Source organism: Thunnus albacares, chromosome 23 (genome assembly GCF_914725855.1).
Source record: "Thunnus albacares chromosome 23, fThuAlb1.1, whole genome shotgun sequence".
Classification (NCBI taxonomy): Eukaryota; Metazoa; Chordata; class Actinopteri; order Scombriformes; family Scombridae; genus Thunnus; species Thunnus albacares.
The window spans coordinates 6,260,692-6,276,692 of record NC_058128.1 but is presented as its reverse complement, the minus strand read 5'-3'; the positions used below and the strand labels follow the sequence as shown (position 1 = coordinate 6,276,692).

Sequence of the window (16,001 nt, the reverse complement as noted above, 5' to 3'; positions counted from 1 at the left end):
TACAGATCTGGAAATGTGCAGGATACGTCCCTTATAAAGCTTGCAGGCTGAAAATGACGCTCTTGCGATCATTCTTCACAGGTTGCATATAACCCATGAAAAAGACAAAGGAGGGATTGGAGAGAGAGTAGTCTGGAAAATCTGTTAATCATGTAATATTTATCCTGCAACCCATCATCTGGTACCAAAGGCACTAACAATATGGAAAAAATCATGACAACCCAAACACAGATGAACTACTTTTAGCAAAGAGGGATAAAGGTTACTAACGAGAAAGTTAGCAGACAAAAGACAAAATCTTAAAAACACCACAGGAAGTGTCAGTTATGAGCTTCACAGAGCTCATTATGTAAGTAAAGATGAAAGAAAGGTGACATAATTGTTGGCGATTGTCTCACTCACCTCTGTTTTTTGTCCCTTCCCTCTCTCCGTCTCTCAGGTCTCTGGAGCAGAGGACGAATGAGAGCAGTAGTAAAGTGATAGAGCTGGAGCGAACGGTCAACGAGACCTCCTGAGGTTCATGTCACCCCAACCCTACCTTCCCTAAACCCTGTGATGACCTTTGACCTCCCCTCTCCCTCCCTTCTCCTCTCTAGAGCATGGTTCAGTGTCCTGGAGCAAACCTCATACTTCCCACTGCTGATTGTTTTAGGTCATTTTCTTTCTTCCATCTTTGCCTAATCAGATACACTGTAATAATAAGAATTAATAATAAGATAACGGGGCACTGGTTGCCTTCATTTCTGAAGTAAAGTTGCACTGAATAGTTTTCTACAAATTAAACATTTTAGTTATCTGTTGTCTTAATTGACCCACCATCAAATCGATCTAGTGAATAATATAACGTGGCATTTATTCCAGTGGAAAGTATATTAAAATATGACATGTGAGGCTTTTTACAGGACACTGACAAGAAACTCTATATTTATAGAACTTTTTGTTTGTTTTTCAAAAATTATTGCTCTTTGTAGTTGTATTTCTTTTAATATTAAATGTTTTTATTCCATTCCAGTAATGCATACATCCCATTTTGATACTTGTTTGTGTTCATACTGTATTTTGCGTTTTTTTTTATTTTATTTTATTGTTACCCTTTTTATATATTGTTAATATTTTCTTCATCTGCCTCGATGTTTCATGCATCGAGGGCTTAGCTCGGGGTTCCTGCGCTTGTTTGGAAAATCTGAGAAAAAAAAGAATATTTCCATGAAAAACAAATATTTGTAGATGTTTAAAAGTTCATAGATTGGCCGCAAAAGAATGAGAAAAAAATGTGTCTCGACAGTCTTGATGCAAATAATGCAGGACCATTGTTTTCATGTAGCTGAAGAGCGAATATCATTTCACACAGGACACTTTATATATATATTATTTATATATATATATATAAAAATATATATTATAGATGTTCTGACCAATCTCCAGCTGCAGCTACACTAAAAAAAGCCTGTAAATACTGACTGAAATACTCAAAAATGAGTGTATGCAAAAAGCAAAGTGTGGATTTTCATATTTGAAACATTCATATTTGACATGTGGGGACCCTGTTAGCTACGCTTCAGACGTTTTTGACTTAGTTCTGTCTGCATGATGGTCACTGTGTGCAAGTCAGGAGTCAATATTTAAGACTTGGTGTCTTCTGCAGAAACGATTTTAGTTAGTTTTATTCACCAAAAGCATCTTAATTGGCTACATTTATGAGGTTGCTCTTATCAGTTTGGTGCACACAGTTGCGCACCAAACTACACCACAAAATGACTATTATGCATCCCATAATGTTGCCTTTATTTAAAGAAATATGCTTATTTGCCTTCTCGCCTAGATGTATGCTAAATATGAAGTCACAGGCAGCAGGCTGATAGCTTAGCTTAGCATAAAAACTGGAAACAGACTGACACAGCTAGCTTGGCTCTGTCCAAAGGATGAAAAAACACCTACCCGCACGTCTAAAGCTCACAAATTAACACTTTGTATCTTGTTTGTTTCATCTGTACAAAAAGTGTAAAACCACTAAGTTTTACGGGGGGTTATGTGTGAGACTATTTCTTAGCCTGAAGCGGCGACTTCCCAACTGTTACCGCAAGGTGCCGTCTTCGTACAAATTAAATGAATGATAAATAAAAAGTGTTAATTTGTGAGCTTTAGACATGCTGGTAGGTGTTTTTTCAACATTTGGACAGAGCTAAGCTAGCTCGCTCCCTCTGTTCACAGTCGTATGCTAAGCTGAGCTAACAATCAGTTTGCTTTAGCAGTGGTATCAATCCTCTTGTGTAATTCTCGGCAAGAAAGCAAATAAATGTATTTCCAGAAATGTCAGACTGTTCTCAAAAAAAAAAAAGATTCTGAATGGTTTGATGGTATTTTATGGCCTTTAATCCTGAGATGCTTTTGCCTTGCACACTTTCTCTGTCAACTCTGAGAGTCTTTATCTATCTTTGTCAGCATTTGCCAAAAAAATTTCTTCCCAGAAATGAAAAAAAAGAGTATCTATTTTTGTAAATATGAGTTGTTAATAAATAAGAAAGTCTAAATGTGTCTGTAGTTTATAAACCAAACCATAATTCACTCTGCTTGGATTCTGTGTTGTTGATAAATTATGAACGTACAACGCCTCAGTCTTACAGTTTGCTGTTGGGTTTAGTTTGTTGATTACAGATCACGGCTTTAAATGTCTTAACTGTCCATTTTCAAGAACTACATTACAGATGAGTTTTTAAATTTCTGAGCTTTGATGAAACATGTTCTCTCATGTGTGTTACAGACTTTCTTGGACTCTGAACCCAGACTGTATGTTCATGTTGTAAATAGAAACAGTCACCAGTATAAAAAAAATCTGTAATATCCACTGTCTGAATGAAAGTTAATTAAGCCCGGATGTATTTTACAACTGAGGTCGAATCAAACTGTCAACAGAAATCAATCCCAGCCCAGTTCAGAGACTGGAAAATGAGATTTGTGTGTCTAGGACTCTTATTTTAAGCGTTGTAGACCAGTGGCTAGATCATCAAAGATTTATTGTCAAATATGTATGTCGTTTTGTTGCATTGATGATAGTCTTTTGCTCCATGACGTCAAAACTACAGAACATTCCTCACTGCTGATGAGAAATCATGGGAAACAGCCAGATAAACATATTGATTCTATTTTAATATTTCTATGGAAAAAATTCTCTAGTTTAGAGTGAAACTAGCAGCCAGTGGAGAGAATTTTTTTTTATCCAAATCAGATTTCATTTCAATATTTTGCTCTTGTGTAAATCCGGCCTTAACGAGGCTTTCTGTCTTTTTTTGCTTTCAAATGAATAAAGTATTTTCCTTAGTAAAAGCATATTTCCTGTGATTGTGTGTGATCTGTTCATGATAAAATGTTAAATAAGAAGACAATTAACTAACCTTACAAATACACTGTAAAAAAAAAAAAAAGACAAAACACAGTAAATTATTCTTATTAAAAATGTTCACCATAAAATAAAGGCTGTAATCTGTAAATTAATATAATGGAATATTATAGTTTTTTAACAGAATTATTCAATTACTTAATGGACTTGAATGTTAAATTGCATTGAATTCTATGTAAAAAAAAAATAATACAAAAAATACACATCCTATTAATGAGAGGAAAATTAAGGCAACTCTGTTTTTTAACAGCAAAACTTTAAATTTAATGTAATAAATAAATAAATAAATAAAAAGTAAAAAACTGGTAAAAAAAAGTCTGGCAGCAGAAGTTGCTAAACACTTAATGTCATATAGTGGTAAAAAAACAAAATCTGTAGTTATTCTACAGAGAATTAAAAAAAAAAAAATACAGATATTTACTGTAGATATTATCTGCATTTTTACAGTCCAACTGTTGTAAAATAAAAATTAAAAAAAATATATAAAATATTGCCATACATCTGTACAAAAAAAAGAAAAACATTGAAGAAATACATTTACATTTATACAGTATTCTTTTGTAAATTCATAGAATTATCCAATTTATCCTTAAGACTGCCCCATCAAAGCACAGATTTATGGATGTAAAACACAAAAAAATTATGTAAAATTATATTCAAAATATCCTCTTTTAACACCCATTAATGGTATGGAGAGCTTTAAGCTTTAATTGCATGTGATTATTTTATCTATTTACAGTAAATTCCTGGTAAATATTGGTTGCCATCAATCCTCAGAACCTGCCACTTATAGGCTATTTGAGGCTAAAGAGAGCTATTGTATTTAGGTCTTGATGCACAGCATATTGGTGTTGGGTGTACATATCAAAATCAAATGGTGATACAATGTGAGTTTGTTGTATGCTATGTTCCATCCCGGTTGTTGAGACTGAAAGGTCTCTTAATGATTGACATTGATAATTATGTCCCTTGTCAGTTTGTAATTATGAAGACATGAATAAATCACAGATGTTGGTATAGTGGTCTGCCAACTCCTAGCAGTAGAGTAGGATTGTATTTAGCTTAGCAGTTAATTGAAGAGGGGTTAACAGCTGTACTGAGACAGGTAGGACCAATCATGCCTGTTTAAGCACTGTAGAGCCTTTCAACCAGCCTGAACATGAACCCTCACTGCATGGCCTCAGCCACTCCACAGTTCAACATGACAACCCATGAGCAAGGGCTCTTCTAAGTATACTTGGATCAATCAATGCAATAATTGTTACAGATTGTACACAGTTGATATACCTTCAAAAATATGTATTTGTACAGTTAAAGCCCAACTGCGGGAAGTTTGTCTCCCCCTTCTGGCAATGAGAGTAATTACAAAAACATGGTCGACACTTGCTCCGCCGCAGACTACTCCGTTGCTACTGTTGTGGCTGTAAAACGGTGGATAATTTTTTTTGAGCACCACGCAACCCCTGTAAAATGAGTTGTTTCACTATCAGAATTTGATCCATTTGGTCCAAATATTTGAAAGCCACACAATTAAATTATTTTGTCCCCATTCAAGTTAGCCGAGAGTGTATTTAGTCATATGGAAAGGGAGAGAAAAAGAAGGTAAAAAACTGTCTGAGGAATTACATTAGGATGAAATTTATCAGTCACAAATAAAATAAAATACACTACACTTATTACCAGCAAGCACTGTATGTCCACCAGATTTAATTATAACTTTGAAGTCAATTCAAGTCAATTTTAAGATATTATCGCTAAAAATCACAAATTTGTCTCAAACAATTTAGACCATCTATTCAAATATGGAAAAAAAACTCCCAAGAAACTCCCCTTTAACGAGGAAAAAGGGGGAAACCTCAGAAAGAGTGGCACGGCCTCAGCTGCAAAACCTTCTCTGCAATACAGAGACCTGGAAAGATGACAAACTGCACACATGCACAAGGGGCAAAATTCAAGAATACCATTTACACAGAGGGAGAAGAGACAAGAGATGATTAGAGAAGATTAAGCATTTGCAGACAACACACAAAACTAGAGACTAAGATGTTTAAATGCAATTCACATACAAGAATACAAAAATGTCATCAACAGAAAGAGACTTCAAAATCTGTAAAGAAATGCAAAGGTGAAAAAAGTCAAAAACACATGAAAAAGTTAAGCAACTCTCAGTAAGGGAACATAATACAAAAATGACAGTGAATTTCAAAATATGCAAAAGAAAATCTACATAGGACATTGTATTGTAATTGTTCCATTTTAAATGGATCAATTATGACAATGGTGATCATGGTTGTTGCCATGGTGCTTTCTTTCTTTGACCTGTGCCCTTGGGTTTTTTTTTTTGCTTTTTATTTAAAAAAAAAAAAATATTACAATTTCCTTTTTCTAATTTACTGATCTGTCCACTTTTCTTTGTTCTTATTGTGTGGGAGGTAATCCTACAGACAAAGCTTAAAAATGGAAGAAAAACGAAAGCATATAGTAACGGATTGTATATAAGTATAGAATTAAGTGTCAGAATTTTAAAATGCATGTGGAGTCAGCAGTACTAACATTAGCATTTGTTTTTTGTATGCATTAAGCAAGTCTGTGTGGCTTCAGATAACATAACGTTATGCCAGTCCTAATGAAGCTATTAAAGTTAGCCGTGAATCAGAATCTCACATCAGTCATAGCATGGATATGTAAACTGGATACAGTGTCGGGGCGGGGCCCCGTTCATTCCTATGAAAGTTGCTCAGTGGTGCATGAAGCAAAAAAAAAAATCGACTTCACGGTAAGAAAGTACCCGGATCTTCCGCATTGTGCGGCCCATAGAGCATGCGCACTAGTGACTTTCGCTGGCCAAGTCGGCTACTTCCGGTTTAGCCTTCTGGCTAACTTGAATGGGGATAAAACAATTCAATCGTGTGGCTCTTCTAGGCTTTTCAAATGTGATTGGACCAAATGGATTTAATTCTGATAATGAGACAAGTCATTTCGCGGGGGTTGTGACGCTCAAAAAAATTTATCCGCTGATTTACAGACATCTCTTTCACAATATAAGTCGATGGGCATCACGTGACGTTGTAATTACACGGTTTGGCCGCTATGTCAAATTTGCTTCAAAGCCTGGCACTCTTCCTGTATCCAGTAGTAGCGTTAAATAAGTTACATTTTGTCAGTTGACAAGTTACATGTTTAAGCTCCTATTCTGTCCATTAAATAAAAGGCTGTGGCAAGTTGTGACCTGAGAAAGACTTTAAGCGACAGCTAGTATGCCAGTTAGCTTGATAAGTTACTAATACTATTAATTAAAGAAACATTAGACCGCCCAGCTGCTCCTATTCACTGCTAGTAAATACGCTACCAGTAACCTGCTGCCTACCAACTAAGTTGGTGTTGGTGTGTGTGTTCCTCGACTTTGTAGCAGCAACAACTAACAATAATAACAATAAAATAGCAATATAGCAGCACAGTAACAGCAATATAGCATTTAAAAAAGAAACACAATGCAGTAAGATTTACAGTGTGGTAGTGATATGTATAGTGTAGTGTGTGTAAAGTGCTGTGTGAGTGTGTGTGTGTGTAATGTGCAGACAGGCAATTAGTGTTCATTTTTCATAAGCCTGGTTGTCTGGTGGAAAAAACTGTCCCGGAGCCTGCTGGTCCAGACTTTGAGGCTGTTGTATCGTTGGCAGATGGTAGCAGCTGAAACAATCCATAATTGGGGTTAATGTATACCCCATACATTTATGGGAAAAGCCTGTAAATATATTGGAGAGTTGCTTGTAATTACTGTCAAATAATGTTTATATAAAGTCAACCTCATACATTAATGGGGAAATGTGTGTAGATATGTTGGATAGTTGCTTTTAAATACTATCAAATAATGTTTATGTAAAGTAAACCCCATACATTAATGGGAAAACCCTTTAAATATATTTGAGAGTTGCTTGTAATTACTGTCAAATAATGTTTATATAAAGTAATGATTGTTAAAATTATGTTTTTGTAAACTATTATCACATGATCTTATTTTTTTTGTACAGTATAAAACCAACATTTACCAGGGATTTACTGTAAATAGATTGGATAATCACATAAAATAAAAGCTTAAAGCTCTAAAGATACTGTTAATGGGTGTTAAATGAGGGTAATTTGAATGTAATTTTACATAATTTCTCTGTGTTTTACATCCAGAAATCTGTACTTTGATGGGGAGTTCTTGTGGATGGATTGGATAATCCTATGAATTTACCAAAGATTACTGTATGAAAACAAGAGTCTTCATTTAAATTAGGTAACTTTAAGGTAGTTCTGGAATCTTTTTCATTTTTGTGCAGATTTATACATTTGTTTAACATTCGAGCAATGTTTTATAATGAGATTTTCTTTTTATTTTACAATGGTTGGACTGTAAAAATGCAGACAATGTCCAAAGTAAATATCTGTATTTTTAACATAAATCTCTGTAGAATAACTAAGTTTTTTTATGTTTTTTTTTTTTTTTTACAGTGTAGTTACATTGATGATACAATTAGATGGTCACGGTACAAGTTTTATAATGGTAATGTACTGGTAATGGTATAAAAACTGTACCATAGTAACACTGTGTCTAGACTTTAAATTGGTTGTGGTCATCATGTAACAGTAGATGTTGGATTTTAACTTAAAAATCTCCTCTAGACAAGTTTTATATATAAAAAAAAAACACTCTGCTTTGAATGATAAATTGTTTCTGATCTGTTCTTTCCACAGAAAAAGGTCAACTTTAAATAATATTGCCTAACTCACCAACTTTAATGGAAATAGATTTGGGATCTTTAGGTCAATGCTATGGTGTTTATACATACATTTTCTTGTATGAATTGATAATTTTATCTGAACTAAGGTATTAGGTTTCAGTTTATCCGAGTTATTTAGATAAATTTAATATATATAATGAAATAGTGAAGCAGTATCATTATAGATCTAGGCTACATATAAGTGTGTTAAAAACAGTTACAACTGACAGGGTCATCATTGATTTTGATAAGCATGATATACAGTAATACAGATACACTAAAAGCGTCCTATCCAGACATAGAGTCTACAACCAAGGGAGTATACGGTGGTAAAAGTACATTTAATCAAGTACTGTACTTAAAGACCACTTCCAGACATCAATATGACATCTACTCCTTCTCCCTCATTAAACATTCAGAATCTATGAATACAGAAATATATTTAATCTCAGAAGTTTAAACGCTGTGAGTTTCAAACTGTCTCCTGCTTCACTGTAAAGTCCGTTCTCAGTGTTTGCGCACTGGAGGCTTCAAGTTTCCACTTGTGTAAGTCACACTTGTGTAAGTTAAATACTGGACCAGGATTCACTTCCAGACTATTTGTGATGTGATGGATATTGCTCGTAGGCCCGTCCCTTAAAATCAGATCCTTAATGAGAAAGTGATGAGATGAGAAAACAGCAAAAAGGAACAGGAATCAAAACACATTTTTGAGTGGAGTTGGAGACTTAAATATAATTCTGAGGTGCTTGTACTCAAGTACAGTGTAGTATTTTTCATTCTATGCTACTCTGTACTTCCACTCCACTACATTTCAGAGGGAAATATTGTACTTTATAGTCTATTATTACATTTATCTGACAATAGACTATAGTTACTCACTACTTTTCATATCAATATTTTATATTTAAAATGATCAGTTTATAACATGTGCATTGTTTTAAATTAGACTATTTAACAATATATGTTGTTAAAATGAGCTCAATCTTCCAATAATATGCCAATACTTTCACTGTGGTATTGGTACTTTTACTTAAGTAAAAAAATCTCAGTACTTCTTCAGCAAAATGTGGTACTATACAGTCGTAGAAAGAGCACGTCTGGGGTGGATCATAAAACATGAACTGGCTCTTTTTTTATTTTATGAATAAGCTGATCTGTCAAAAGGCTGAAAAGTTATGACAGTTTTTTTTAAATATATTGTAGCACTGTGGTAGTTTGGTCGCTACAGGTATAATACAGTACCAGAAGTACAGTGGTAATGTTCATTACCTTCATATTACAGTGATGTGATGTGGTGTTTTGGCACTGCTGTACTTGTAAGATTGACATTTTTAACTTTCTGCAACATAATGTAATCGTATTTTGAGTTTTCAGTTATTTTACAGTTTGTCAGTAGATGGTCGTCATTTGTTTGCTAGTTTCAAAGAATTTTCCTCTACAACTTTGAATTAAGTTAGGGCCAAACTCTGTTAAGGCATAACGGAGCCTCACGGTTGACATGCTGGCCAATAGAAGAGCTTCTATCTCCAACATGACAGGGATCCTAAAATAGATCAGCGACAGCACCTCGTAATACGTAGTGCGAATTGCTCTGACAGTCTCAAGACAATAAGCAGTCCCACAGCTTCATAACAGTCCAGTCTCATAGTAACGCAGCAACAATGAATTTAATGATGGCACGCTTTGTTTGTCATAAAACTGATAGGAATAACAGAGCTGACGTTCTGAAATGTGTGATCAGACACATCGGAACAGTGAGTCAGAAAATAGATGAAGAAGCTGCGATATGATTTCATGCTTTGATTCAGGTTTGCAGGAGTTTTCAGCCACATAACTTGTTAATTATAAATGAAAAATCCTTTCATCAGGGCTTAGAGAGAAAGTTTCTGCTTTCTTTTTGTTTGCCTTTGTGTCCTGATGTGATCCTGGTCTCATCAAATTGAAAGAAGGATTTTAAACAATCCTTATAAATGAGAAATCAGTGGCAATGGTGGAAGAAACATTCAGATCCTTTATTTCAATAAAAGTACCAATACGGCAATCTAAAAATACTCCATTACAAGTTAAAGTCCTGCAAATCCTACTTAAGTAAAAGTACATAAGAATTAGCAGTAAAATGTAGTTAAAGTATTGCAGTAAAAGTAGTGGTTTGGTCCCTCTGACTGATATATTATTATATATGACATCATTAGATTATTAATACTGAAGCATCAGTGTTAGAGCAGCATGTTACTGTTGTAGCTACTTTATATACAGTTAGGTAGTTTAGTCCAGTGGTCCCCAACCTAGGGGTCGGGCCCCTCCAAAGGGTCACTAGATAAATCTGAGGGGTCGTGAGATGATTAATGGGAGAGGAAAGAAGAAAAAACAAAGTTTTAATGCACAAATCTGTTTTTTAGTTTTTGGACTTTTCCTCTAATTTTTGCTGAAATATTGGATCATTTGAATATTTAATGAAATGAAAGCATGTGAGAAGTTTAGAGGGAAAAATCACTATTTGGTGGAGCTGTTAACAACTCATAGACATGTGACCCCGACTACACACTGCTTTTTGTGAGACGTCAAAAGCCAAAAAGGTTGGAAACCACTGGTTTCATCTTTAACCAGTGGTTTAACCAGCTTGTTATATTATCCATTGTGTCAAATCTTCATCTGAAAAGCAACTAAAGTTGTCAAATAAATGTAGTGGAGTAGAAAGAACAATATTTTCTTCTGAAACGTAGTGGAGTGGAAGTATAAAGTAGCATCACATGGAAACACTCAAGTAAAGTACAAGTTCCTCAAAATTGTATTTGAGTAAATGTACTTAGTTACTTTCTGCCACTGGTCAGTTGTCAGTTTTTGTGGGTGCAGAGTGGATTTAGCACAAGAAGGTTCTCTACTTTTTCAAGTAAAGCTGTAAAAACTAAACTACACTTGGTGTAAAAGTCTGTTGTGTCATCTCTTTATTTTAGTTTCAGTACTAATGGAAGAATTTCATAAAACAATGCTCATTTCTTCTTCTGGGTATTTCCTTGGAAATCAGATTGAGTCCAGGCACATGGGCTTGTTTCCAGACACCTTACAGGTAAGTACGCCAGCTTTGTTGTTGCTCATTTATCAGCCAAGAGCTTTGTTTGAAAAGCATCTCTGTTGCCAAAAAGGCTGCGGAACTGAGAGCATACAAAAACCACTCGGCTTGAGTGTTTCGATATGAGGATTTAACATCAGAGGTTTGACAGATATACTGTAGATTTGTCTGATCATTTTATGTCCGCTGAGCAAAAAGGTTAAAACGTTATGACATTATTAACAAAAATGATTGCATACTAGTGTGTAATTTAGTGTGTTTTGTGAAATTATTTATAGTTTATAATTGCAGAGAGTGCAGACAGATGCTCCCCTGCAGGCAAAAAAAAAACAAGTACAGAAAGGTCAAACAGTTCACCTCAGGTCAGTAATGACTTGATGAACCTCATGGCTCAGTGCAGTGAAGTGAAAGAAGAGGCTGACAGATGTGGCCTGATGTCTGCCTGGCAGACATAATGCAAATTACAATAAAAGAAATTAACGAAAGCAACAACAACAGGACAGAATTATCATGAGAGATGTGACACACAGTCCATGAAGAGAGCATATGGACTCTGTGTGTGTGTGTGTGTGTGTGTGTGTGTGTGTGTGTGATTAGAGTTAGAGAGTGAGATACTGACAGTGTGCATGTGTTGGTGCATGTATGCTCACCCTCTGCCCTACTTTCTGACTGATGATGCTGCAGAAAGGAGGAGGAGAGGGAATATCCCACAATGCCACGCTGCTCGTCCCCTGGGCCAGATGGATGGATGGATGGATGGATAGATGGATGGATGATGGACTGACTGACACAGACAAATTTACTGATGGATGATGGATGTTTCAGCCAGTTGTAGTGCTGAATACAGGAAGGTGTATGTTGTCGCCGCCCAGCAGCTTTCGCAGTTTTTAAAACTGATGTCAAGTTAAACAGAACCAAATGAATGACTTCCGGTCACCTATTTGAAAATAAAGCCCTTGTAAGAAAGGGCGTAATGTAACACTTGTTTACTGAACACTTGTTGAAGGTAAATACCATAACTAATAAACAAGAATTCATTATTATTATTATTATTATTATTATTATTATTATTATTATTATTATTATTATTGTTATTATTATTATTATTATTATTATTATTTTATAATTATTTTTTGGAAGATTTACATACAAGTTTGGATTACTAGCCATCAGGCAAAGGTGGCAACTGGCCCTGAGCCGCAGACCTGCAGGGGCTGAAAAGGCTGCAGATTCACTGTGAGGAAATTAGTTTATGGTAATTTGATAATTAGCAATTTGTTTGGTAATAGTTTGGTATAATTTGATTCACCACTAACGAGCGATAAAAACTGAATCAGTAATTGGCTTTGATGTGGCTCCTGCATCCTTACACTGGCCCTGAATATGAGTCAACATTAGCTGTAACATCAAAATTTCACAAATTAACACAAACTAACTTGGGTGCAGGGGATGAAGGGCAGCTGAATAGGGGCTCCACAGCTCATTTTACCCCTGTATATGTCACCACATAGCCTATTCCTATATTAAACCTCCATGTACACGGAGTAGTGTATTTTAATAAATATTGCTGTAAATACGCCAGTTAGCCAAAGGGTTATTTTTCAATTGTAGTCTCTGGACTGGTGTTACAGAGTCACCCAAAAAAGAAAGTAAGAATTAAAGATAAAAAAGTTGCAGTTAAAATTCCCCTCCACTAAAAATATATATTTTACTTCTTGTTACGTCTGTTGGGTGTTTGAGATCCACTGTGCAGAATGATGTATGTGCAGAGTTTGACACCATAAGGCTGTTTTTACATTAATCTTTAGTTTCTTTGTGTTCATTGGAAATCTTATTTTAAGGGGTGGGCCTATGAGTATGATTTGTGACATCACAATGAGTTTGGAAGCCAGTCCTGGTCCAATATTACCTTGTGATGCAGCTGGATTTGCAAGATCACAACATCACATGAGAATGTGATGATCAGGTCAGGCCCAATATTCAACTTACACAAATGTGATGTGGAAACTTGAAGCCTCCAGTGCACAAACACTGAGAACGGACATTACAGTGAAGTAGGAGTCATCTTGTGTCCAGCTGTTAAATTTCTGAAATGAAATATATTTGCATATTTATAGATTCTGGATTTTTTTTAATGAGGGAGAAGGAGTAGATTATTTAATTATACTTTTTTGAGGGAAAGACCATGTCAGACACACATTATTGTCCCAACCAGAGTATTGTTATGTCTTAATAATACATGTCTGGAGGGGATCTTTAATCTGGAGGAATTTTTCACATCTTAAAGTTCAACATCTATGTTTGCTTTTATTTTGAAGGGAAAGCCACTTCCTTTTCTGCTGATGTCGCTTGATGCTTTCAGTTGATGGGAGGCTCGTGCAGTTCGATCTGTTGTCCAGGCGGCTGCGCGTTCTGCCTTCCCGGCTGCAGTATTTAACAGGCAGTCAACGGTTGGAAATCACAACGGTCAAACTGTTGGAAACGTCACCGCTCCGGTTCGTTATTCCCCCCCCTCTCCACCACCGGCATCCGTGTCCCCCTCTCAAGCCGGGGAAGAGGGGGTCCAGCGCGGGGCGAGACAGTGAGGACCGACCAGCATGGACCCCCAAGCGAAGGACCGCACCAGCCCGGCGGCGGGGGGCTTCGGCGGGCGCCTAGCCTCTCTGGGTGCCGACGGGGGTGACTCGGAGTCCGGAGCCGGCGAGGAGGAGGCTGCCGTCGGCTGCTGCAGCGACACGTTCAGCAGCCTGCCCGACATGGAGCAAGAGACGCTGGAGGAGAAATTAAGAACACTGGCTTTCAGAAAACAGACCTCGTATCGGTGAGTGGAGAGCTGGGAGGATGCTGGGGCAGGATACAAGTCAGTGAAGGATATAGTGGTGAATTTATGTATCTGTTTGTGCTTATTTTTCCACTGACAAAATCTGTTTTGGATCATATGAATGTCGTTTCATGCTATTGTTAGAATTGCATGTAAGCTAGCTAAAGCTTATAATCACAAACACAGGACAGGACACACACACAAAAAAAAGAGAGATTATTTTATTAGTGTGATAGCTAAATTCTCATAAAGCTATACATGCTCTGGTATGGTGAAACCACTGTATGGTCACCATCGTGCTGTTAACAGTCTCATCATTGCATTGATGTACACACACACACACACACACACACACACACACACACACACAGAGCAGCAGCAGCATTTGAGCCCATGACAGTGACGGATCAAAACAATTCTGCATACATAACAGTGTTGTAGCTCTTTTGTGTTGGGGAGGTGGGGGGAGGTCTGATTTTTGGTCTCTGTGTGTGTGTGTTTGGTCTCTGGCCAGTTTTCACTATCAACAGCAGCTGCCAGTCGCACCGGGGTGTCAGGCTGCTGCTGGCACACACACATACATACACTCTTAACACACACACACACACACACACAGCAGTTTTAATTGTCAGATGCCAGTGTCAGGAATGTGTGGTACCCATCTACCTATCTATCTATCTATCTTTCTATCTATCTGTCTGTCTGTCTGTTAGTGTGTTTGTGTGTGTGTGTGTGTGTGCGCGCCTCTGTATTGGAAATAATCTGCTTTTGGAGGTCAAATCAATAATTTTAACTTGTTTGTGTCTGATTTGGGACACTGTGGTTAGATAAATCAATGGTTTATGTGTGTCCAAAACCGCCAAAATCAAACCATAGCTGCATCAAAGCGTCAGCACAGAGAAGGAAAGTGAATATATAGAGCTGCAATGATTAAGTTGATAAGTATCAGGCTGCAAGTAACTATTATTTTCATTTTTGATTTATCTGTCAGTTATTGTCTTGATTAGTTGTTTGGTCTATAAAATGGTGACGTCCTCAAAGGTCTTCAACAGTCCACAACCCAAAGATGTTCAGTTTACTGCCACAGAAAACTAAAGAAATAAGAAAATATTGACATTTGAGGAGCTGGAATCAGGGAATTTTGACTTTTTTCTTAAAATAGTTGGCAATTGATTTAGTGGTTGACAGCAGGAAATGAATCAACAACTATTTTGATGATCAAATAATCCTTTTGGTCATTTTTTAAGGACAAAATGCCAAATATCTGTTGGTTGCAGCTTCTCAAATGTGAGGATTTTAAACTTTTGTGTGTCATACATGATTTTGTCATACATCAGACATGATTTGGGCTGTTGATCAGACAAAACAAGACATTTGAAGATGTCACTTTGGGCTTATAGTTAATCTCACTCTTTTGTTTTTCTCACTACATCCTTGTGTCTTTATTTAAAAAAAAAACATGTTGCACAATAAAATATATATTATGCAGTAAACTAAATCCAATTAAATATGTAAGAAAGGTTCACATTATCTTTACAGGGAGCCTTTTATTGCACCAGTAATTAAATATGCCTCATGTAAACACATTAAAACAGAATAAACAGGCCCATTTGGGAAGGAAATTCATGTCATTTGTAAAGCATGGTACACTGTAATCCTATTATAATCCATTTGACAGATTAGGTTAAAACTCCTTTTTTATTATTATTACTTTTTTATTTTTGGCAGATCCAGAGGCTTTTTACACATGATCACTTGACTTGGGTTACATGTAAAGCAAAGACGTGACCCAGACAGGACTCTCCACTCTTTCACTTTTATTGTACCATCATTTACAGAGAGGCCCTTCCTCTCCTCTGGGTGTTTTCCCCCCATAGAGGACACCATCTATGGTTAAATGAGGTTTCCAGGAGATTGTGCATCACGGGGAGTGCCGCAGCTGGT

The 16,001-nt window shown here is 36.3% G+C and overlaps 2 protein-coding genes across 11 annotated transcripts in view; both read left to right on the top strand.

Annotated features, from left to right (window-relative positions):
* Positions 1–3,329, top strand: part of creb3l2 (cAMP responsive element binding protein 3-like 2) — a 41,061-nt gene extending 37,732 nt beyond the window's left edge. For both annotated transcript variants that reach the window (XM_044343527.1, XM_044343528.1), the window contains exon 12: positions 440–3,329. In XM_044343527.1, the coding sequence (XP_044199462.1) occupies positions 440–515 (76 nt within the window). In that variant the 3' untranslated portion in view covers positions 516–3,329. The remainder of the gene's footprint in view (positions 1–439) is intronic.
* Positions 3,330–13,601: 10,272 nt separating this feature from the next.
* Positions 13,602–16,001, top strand: part of dgki (diacylglycerol kinase, iota) — a 73,429-nt gene continuing 71,029 nt past the window's right edge. For 6 of the 9 annotated variants that reach the window (XM_044343477.1, XM_044343484.1, XM_044343483.1 and 3 more), the window contains exon 1: positions 13,603–14,057. In XM_044343477.1, coding sequence (XP_044199412.1) covers positions 13,834–14,057 — 224 coding nt within the window. In that variant the 5' untranslated portion in view covers positions 13,603–13,833. Of the gene's footprint in view, positions 14,058–16,001 lie in introns of all 9 variants that reach the window. The other 3 variants (XM_044343480.1, XM_044343479.1, XM_044343478.1) reach the window with 1 other exon arrangement.